Source organism: Parasteatoda tepidariorum, chromosome 8 (assembly GCF_043381705.1).
Source record: "Parasteatoda tepidariorum isolate YZ-2023 chromosome 8, CAS_Ptep_4.0, whole genome shotgun sequence".
Taxonomy (NCBI): Eukaryota; Metazoa; Arthropoda; class Arachnida; order Araneae; family Theridiidae; genus Parasteatoda; species Parasteatoda tepidariorum.
In genome coordinates, this window is record NC_092211.1 from 86,406,509 (window position 1) to 86,415,538 (window position 9,030).

At 32.3% G+C, this 9,030-nt stretch overlaps 2 protein-coding genes across 2 annotated transcripts; both read right to left on the reverse strand.

Annotated features, from left to right (window-relative positions):
• Nucleotides 1-1,061: 1,061 nt before the first annotated feature.
• Nucleotides 1,062-2,623, reverse strand: LOC122270389 (uncharacterized). Its single transcript, XM_043047512.1, has 2 exons — nucleotides 2,404-2,623; nucleotides 1,062-2,149 (listed from the first exon to the last, which is right to left on the reverse strand). The coding sequence occupies exons 1-2, from the start codon at nucleotides 2,621-2,623 to the stop codon at nucleotides 1,062-1,064; spliced, it is 1,308 nt and encodes a 435-aa protein (XP_042903446.1).
• A 51-nt stretch (nucleotides 2,624-2,674) lies between these two features.
• LOC139426170 (uncharacterized) lies at nucleotides 2,675-3,718 on the reverse strand. The gene has a single exon (XM_071183962.1). It carries the CDS (start codon nucleotides 3,716-3,718, stop codon nucleotides 2,675-2,677), a length of 1,044 nt encoding a protein of 347 aa, XP_071040063.1.
• Between the last annotated feature and the right edge of the window lie 5,312 nt (nucleotides 3,719-9,030).

Here is a 9,030-nt window from a genome sequence, read left to right on the forward strand (position 1 = left end):
ATATATATATATACAATTAGTATAAATAATCCTCCTTCTGTTTTCTTTTTTAAATCTTTCCCTTACACACGATAGGAAAACGATACTTCCCATGTCTCTCATCCACATAGTCAGGGGTTATACAAATATGCGTGGGCAGAGTCCATCCTGCTGACACACTTTTGAAGTGCTTTATTTGTGTCAATTTTATCCTAAATCCAAGTTATTTTTTCATAGTTTTTTCAGAAATGCTCATTTCTACATGCTTTTGATAATCCCGATATTTTTAATATTTATTAATGCCACATTCGACTGGTGCATTTCCAATGGGCGCTTTATTTGCAACAATTTAATCGCAAATCTTTTTTTTTCCTTTTTTTAAAATTTTTCTTATTGTTTATTCATCAGTAATTGCTACGCTTTTCCACAGGCTTTTAAATTAATTTTAATTCAGTGCTTTAACGATTTTCGAATCAGGCATTTTAATCATCTCCCTTTGCATGCTTTTATGTCTGCCAATTTCATCGTTAATACAAGTTATTTTTCATTTGTTTTTTTTTATTTCGATATTTTTAATATAATATTGTTACAAAGTGTGAAATTTGAATATGAATTTTTAAGCTGCTTACTGTTTTTGATCTTTGATTCTAGTTTTTAGTAGCCTAAAAAAAATCGGTTTTATAATTTAATATTCATAAAATCTCTTATGACTCACTAAAGAAAAATGTCCTTGAGTCCAAAATGTACTGAACTGAATCCCAGTTAAATATTGAATCTTATTTTGAACCCAAATTAGAAGACAAGGGAATTCCTGAATCAAGTACCGGGAGAAATTTGCTTTCGAGGAGGGCGTTTTGATGGAACCAGTTCTTGTTTGCGTTAAATGGAGAGGAAAACCTCCCAGGGTCAGCCGGACAGCAAGGGAACTCTAACCCTAGATCCGTCTACCACTGAGGATATTTTACGTCACCATTATGGAAAGGTGAGGAATTCGTATCGTCTAAACATCGCTGATATTCGAACCCGGTTATCCTCATTGGAAGGTGAATGCTCTATTCCCCTGAGCCACCAGGACTTGTAAATCAAAATTTGTCTGCGGCCCTACATATGCATAGCAAATTTTGAACTCCCAAATTTAAGGTCGATGAAANTGAAGCATCAGGAAAAGCTTTCTCTTCGTCCTTAGCGAGTTGTTGAAGTGTTTTTACAGCAAGATAGGGAGCACAGGCTGTCCCATAGGTGACAGTTAATAATCTGTATATCTGGATTTCTTCATCAGGTTTGAACCTCCAGAGTATTCGTTGGTAATCAGCATCCTCTTCATGAATACGAATTTGGCGAAACATTTTCTCGATGTCAGCAGTAAATGCAACTTTGAAAGTTCTAAATTTTAGTAATAGAGAAAATAATTCGGGCTGCAAACGAGGACCTGCATGCAACGCATTGTTGAGAGAATTACCAGAAGAATCCTTAGCTGACGCATCGAAGACCACTCTTAGTTTGGTTGTGTTGCTGTCTTCTTTAATAACGAAATGATGAGGTAGATAAAATGTTGATTCCTTAATCAGTTCGTCGGAAAGAACCCTTTCCATATGACCTAGTTGAAGATATTCCGACATGAAAGTTGTGTACTGATGCTCAAGTTCATTATTCTTACTTAGTTTTCTTTCAATGTAGTTGAATCTTTTACTTGCTTGAGTAGGTGAGTCACCAAATTCTATAGAATGTTTGAAAGGTATTCTCACAATATAACGTCCAGATGGATCTCTAGCAACCGTTTTTTCGTAAAATGCTTCACAATCTAAATCATTCTTTGATTTCAGTTCAGCTTGAGGTAAAGATTCGAGCTCCCAGAATTTAGCCAATTGACAATCCAACGATGAGGTAAGATGACAGTTCACAAAGGATTTTTCCTTATTGGAGTTTGAGAACACTCTTCCCGATAATAGCCAGCCTAGATGAGAATTGAGTGCAGCTGCAGTACCCTTCTTCCCTAAAATTGGTTCTCCAATTAGCAAGTCAGCGTATAAGTCGGCTCCTAACAGAATGTCTATTGGACCAGTTGCATGAAATGTTGGATCTGCAAGCAATAGACCATGCAGGTGTGGCCAGTTGCATGAAGAAAATGTGAAATTCGGTAAATCACTTGTTATGCAGTCTACAATCAAGGCTTTACAGCAAAAAATTTTCTCATTAAAATGTGGAGAAAAGACCAAAGATACTTCAGATAAAGAAGATTTACTAGCGTATTATTAATTCCTGAAATCGAATGATTTGTAACAGTCTTTGATAATTGCAGTCTTTTAACACAGTTTTTGCTCACTAGAGATTTCTGACTGCCGTTGTCAATCAGCGCTCGGCAATTAACGAAATGTCCCTTAGTATTTTTTACCTTTATTAAAGCTGTTGATAATAAAGTATTACTATCTACACTATTAGAATTTAGACAAGTTGTGCTAAGTTGAATGTTTTCCCTCACTGTAGGAACATTTTCAGAATTGGCATTATCTAAATTTGAATTAGAATAGCAAACTGTATTGCTTACATTAGGTTCTTCAGAATTAGAATAAAATCTATGCAATGAAGTATGATGTTTTCTATGACATGCCTTACAGGTGTTAGTAAAACGGCATTTATTTGCCATATGAAATTTTCTTAAACAATTTATACACAGCCTTTTAGATTTAATTACCTTTCACCTGTCATCAACAGACATCTTATTATACATGGGACAATTAACAATCGAATGATTTTCATTACAAATATTGCATAAATTTTCGGTTTTGTTTACAACCACATTATTTACAAAAGCCTTTTTAGGAAGAACCCTTGGCTTGCATTCTGCTTGATTTGAAATAATTTTTGCTTGTTGCTCAAGAAATTGAGCCAATTCTAAAAATGTTGGAATATCTTGATTAGTTAAAGATAATTCCCATCTTTGCCTTAGTGTATCATCTAGTTTTCCCAAAATAAAAAATCTTAAAATAACATCTACCATAGGATTAACTTCTAACTTTAAAGTTGAAAGAATTCGAATAACTTCATTACATGTATCTAAAATTTCAAATATCGAAACCGCAGAATTAGACTTAATTGTCTTTAGATTAAATAGTTTTGAAATTTGCGCGAACGCTAATTCACGTTTATTATCATATCTCGCAACTAGAGTCTGCCAAGCGTGCTTATAATTTTCATCTGTGAGCGAAAATCCTGAAATAAGCTTGTGTACAGTACCCTTTAAACTAGCAAACAAATATTGAAATTTTTGAAGTTCTGTTAATTCTGGATTTCTATCTATGGAACTCAAAAACAATTCTTTAAATGACATCCAATTATTGAAATTTCCATAAAAACTCGGTAACTCGAATTTGGGCAACTTTAAACAAGATTCATTTAGTTTCGGTTTCGAATCATCTAGAGAAACGCCGCCATTATTAGTATTGTTTACTTTTGATTTCAATTCCGACATTTCCCCTGCAATATTAATTCGCAACGTATCAATATTAGATGCCAAATCATCAAATTCTTTCATATTGCTTGCCTCTTCCTCATTCTTGCAAGAAACGATAATTTCCGTATGAATCTCATTAAGCTCCACCCATATTTCATTTATTTGAGCCGAAAAAACATCTAATTCCGCTCTTTCTATTTCCCCAGACACAAATTTCGGTTTCAGAATATTGTTTATACGCGTTACTTTACCTTTCAAAATGCTACGTCTTTTCTTTAAAGTTTCCATTATAATTACAAAATACAAGATTTAAGATCAAAGATTTATTGACGGACCGAAAATAAGATTAAAAAAAAACAATGTTAACTAGAGCAATATAAAATACTTTTATCTAGCTCTCTTAATTGAAATCGAAACTAAATTATAAACAATAGCTCGGATTTTTCACTCCGGTCTCGAAGGACCAAAAAATGGAATGAATCTTAAATAAATCATAAACTTATATAATGGAAAAATCATAAAAGTTAAGTAGAATATCATTAAAATTATAGAAACTAATACAATGTGGGAAAATGAAAATTATGACAACTTAGCACAACAAATAAGTTTTCAAAATCTTACCGGATATATACTTTATTTCTTTGATTGATTATCAGAGCATGATTTATAGATAACACTGAAATATTTTTCATTGAATTATAAATGAGTAATTGAAATTTCAATGGCCATATTGCCAAACATAAATATTACTCATCTACCAACATAATGAATAAATCTAAACTGAAACTAAAAAAAGGAAAGAAAATAATAAAAACAAAATATTTCTTGATTAACAGTACCACTGGCGCCATCTGTTATTGAAATTATAAAAAGAGTCAAAACAAAGCCTGGTTGATTGGACACTGGGCCTATGTTCAAGGGGTCGTGAGTTCCATTCCGCAGGCCGAAGACCGTGCAGTAAATGGTGACTGGTGCACCTTAAATCTGTCGAGTCACAAAGTCCTCCATGTTCCCATAACAAATCACACTTCTGGGGGTACTGATCCAGGAGTTTCCTCATCTTCTAGATTGGTTCAAAATTACAAGGCTACGGAGTTGAACAGTAATAGTCGTAAACCCAAAATTGGGTCAGCTCTTCAACGACGGTTATAAAATAAAATAAAATAAGAATTATTTATGTATGTGCCACGGTTTATTCCTGAGCATTAATGTGTGAACAAAGATACCGCGGGCTTCTAAAATGTCAAGGGTGCTAAAAACTCATTTACAAGGCTGTTGAGTTGAACATTAGTAGACGTAAACCCAAAATTGGGTCGACTGTTAAACGAGGGTTATAAAATAAAATAAAATGGCCCATTTAAGTTTTAGAAGAGCCAAATCTAAATCAATGTAGTTTTTCGATCTGAATTTCGAATTTTAGTAATTACTTTCGTAGCACCTTATATGTATCCATTATTTCATAGTTCATTCAGGTGACTTTTTTCGATCGTGCTTTGGAAGAAGCTTATATCGTCGGATTACCACGTGTTTCTTAAAATCACGATCTTTTTAGTACGATCATTATTTTAATTAATTTAGTACGATGTAGCGACTTGCGGATTTCGACTCGGGAAAATGGTGAAAAGTTTTCTTTTTAGCAGGTTCGTTTTTGGCTACATTCAATGATGACGACATATATCATATATTTATTTCAGGTTCTGGAATTTTATTTTAAATAATATATATATATATACAATTAGTATAAATAATCCTCCTTCTGTTTTCTTTTTTAAATCTTTCCCTTACACACGATAGGAAAACGATACTTCCCATGTCTCTCATCCACATAGTCAGGGGTTATACAAATATGCGTGGGCAGAGTCCATCCTGCTGACACACTTTTGAAGTGCTTTATTTGTGTCAATTTTATCCTAAATCCAAGTTATTTTTTCATAGTTTTTTCAGAAATGCTCATTTCTACATGCTTTTGATAATCCCGATATTTTTAATATTTACTAATGCCACATTCGACTGGTGCATTTCCAATGGGCGCTTTATTTGCAACACTTTAATCGCAAATCTTTTTTTTTCTTTTTTTAAAATTTTTCTTATTGTTTATTCATCAGTAATTGCTACGCTTTTCCACAGGCTTTTAAATTAATTTTAATTCAGTGCTTTAACGATTTTCGAATCAGGCATTTTAATCATCTCCCTTTGCATGCTTTTATGTCTGCCAATTTCATCGTTAATACAAGTTATTTTTCATTTGTTTTTTTTTATTTCGATATTTTTAATATAATATTGTTACAAAGTGTGAAATTTGAATATGAATTTTTAAGCTGCTTACTGTTTTTGATCTTTGATTCTAGTTTTTAGTAGCCTAAAAAAAATCGGTTTTATAATTTAATATTCATAAAATCTCTTATGACTCACTAAAGAAAAATGTCCTTGAGTCCAAAATGTACTGAACTGAATCCCAGTTAAATATTGAATCTTATTTTGAACCCAAATTAGAAGACAAGGGAATTCCTGAATCAAGTACCGGGAGAAATTTGCTTTCGTGGACTGCGTTTTGATGGAACCAGTTCTTATTTGCGTTAAATGGAGAGGAAAACCTCCCATGGTCAGCCTGACAGCAAGGGAACTCTAACCCTAGATCCGTCTACCACTGAGGATATTTTACGTCACCATTATGGAAAGGTGAGGAATTCGTATCGTCTAAACATCGCTGATATTCGAACCCGGTTATCCTCATTGGAAGGTGAATGCTCTATTCCCCTGAGCCACCAGGACTTGTAAATCAAAATTTGTCTGCGGCCCTACATATGCATAGCAAATTTTGAACTCCCAAATTTAAGGTCGATGAAAATTAAACACAATAAATGTATGTTGTTCAAATTGGATTTGAAATATTAAATTACACTTACAAAGGAAAATATGGAATAAATCCATATCTAAAGAATCTAAGTAACTTAACAGTGGTATTTTATACAGATTAAATCAAACTCAAACTGATAATTCGATAAATACAACCAGAATAAATACACCATTCCAGATATTCAGACTTTTTTTTGCCTTTCTTCTTTTAATAGCAGCGGACAATTCTGTGACAAGAGAAATTCTGAAGATAGAAAACAATTACACCGCACAGCTGCATATCATTCCGCGAAAGAGTACCGCAGAGTATTCCGTAATATTTCTGTTTCTCTACAAGAATTTGTGCGAATACCTTTGTAGAGTATTCTAATTTCTGCATCATCACTGTAGAGTTCTTGCGCAGACAAATTGCTCTACTATCCCTTCAGAAACACTATATCAAACACCGTCATGCTGGCAGTTTTTTTTAGCAGTTATAGATGAAAAATGATCTGCAGCTCCAGGTGCCATCCTGGTGGATTTCTGCTACCAGGCCCCTATATTTTATATCTATTACCCATATTTTTTTCTTATTTTTGGTGAGTTAAAAAAAAATCCTATGGTGCCTGGGTGACTGTAATTAACGTAAATAGGCTCCGGAAATATCTCCAATAATCATGACTAGTGGAATAAAAAAAGGGTAAATTTTCCTTATTTAAAAAGAGTCCTGGTTTATCTTTTCCGAGCCCTACTGATTCCTCTTCATTATCGGTCTGATCAGCTGTGCTTGAAAATAAGTGTTTTCAGTGTTTGACTTTTAAAAAAAATTAAATTTAAATGAATAAATTTAAGGGTTACCATCAGTAACATACAAATAGAATAATACAAACAACGATTCCAGAAACTACTTTGAGAATTAGAATACATTCGTGAGTTATGTTAATTGTGCGCTTGGCTTCCAATTAGATTTATAATTCAAAATAAACAATCCCTTATTATGACATAAGTCATCTCAAACCCGGTCTATTGTAATTAATGGTTTCCGATTGAGACAAAGCGGTTTTAACGGTTTGTTTAACACAACGTGACGCTTTCCAGATTTCTGGTAACCAAACATGAAGGTTCTAGAAAGTCACGTGGGTCACGTGGATGTCGTCGAATAAATCAATTCAAAGAATCAACGAGAAATTTTTTTGTTTTAGATGGAAATTAAATTCTTGAAGAGTGACAATACATTCTATTTTACAGAATCGCAGATATGTTTATTTTTCCTTCAAATTTTCATAACAGAACAGAATTTTTTGTTTCTGATGCTATTTTCAAGAGAATTTTTCACAATTTTTTCCACTGAAATTTAACTTTAAACGCATGTCTTAACATGTTTTTGAAAACTGAGAGCAAATTTTTTATTTTATTGATTTATCTTGCTTTCTTTTTTAAATGTTCCACTCACAATTAAATTCTTTTAAACATCATCCGGAAGGATTTTACAGCTAGAAATGATGCTTCATCATAACTATTTATTATGATGTATTTACTAACTACGAATTCTTAACTTGACCACCAGCCAAAGTGTCCGAGAAAAATAATTGATTTGATGCCCCTGAAAGCAGAAGTGCACTGCAAGGGATAAAAAAATACAATTTAAATTTAAAAAAAAAACATTGAAGAAAAAAGAAATCTAAATTTAAAATTCCGTTTTACGTATTGTAAGAGTAAATTATTCTAAGGTAAAAAACGGATTATTTTTAACAAAATTTTCTTGAATTTTTTTTTTAAATGTGAAGAATGCTTAAATTTGAATGAACCATAATGTAATTAATACATTTGTTTAAAAATGATATTTTATTCTTCATAAAAAAATTTTGCATCTGCCAAATATTTACCTGAAAAAAATTTAGTTTCATAATAAATATAGTAATCGATTCAAAATTTTAGTGACCTAAGTCATCAATAGGATATCCGCTTCGTCTAGAAGTCAGGAACATGCCACTGGTCACCAGTTCTACATGCCACTGGTAACCAGTTTTTAAAGGCATCCCAATTTTAAATGCAAATTCAAGGGTTAATGAAAATATGATTATGTCACTAAAAATAATCTGAAGAATATCTAATAGTATTTGGCTCATAGTTAAGCCCTGAGTGAAATATATAAATAGTTTAAATTTTAATGTTAGAGCATATAAAAAGGTGACGTTTTATTCTGTTCAATGGAGCAGCAAAACGGCAACACTCGCTCAAACGGTTTCAGCACCACGCAGTGGTAGAAAGCTTAACTTCTGGTTAGATTGGTAAGTTTATCGTTTTCTTTTATTATTTTTACTTGAAGTTCGCTACAATTGCTTGCTTATTTGCTATATTTTAGTTCGATAAAATGTTTATCCATTGGGGGTGTTGTGTGTTAATAAAAACTAAGGTACATTTTCTAAAGCAAAATAGGATTTATTTTACTCAATTAAAAAATGAGTGGCAATTATGATAATTATTTCAAATATTTCAATTTCTAACTATTTCCTTGTTCTTAAATGTATTTCGATTTTTAATCAAATTCATATTTATATGGATGACATGCACTTTCAGGGCTTTTGGCAAAATGTGTTACAGCCAATTAAAAATTAAAGCTATCAGAATTTTAGGTAATTTTGCCAACATTTTAAAAGCTTCACCACGAAAGAGTTGGATCAAGGTTTCATATAAACTTTTAAATAATTTACTTGTAGTGGTGTGAAAAATAACTTTAAATTAAATTTACTAAACAAAGACTA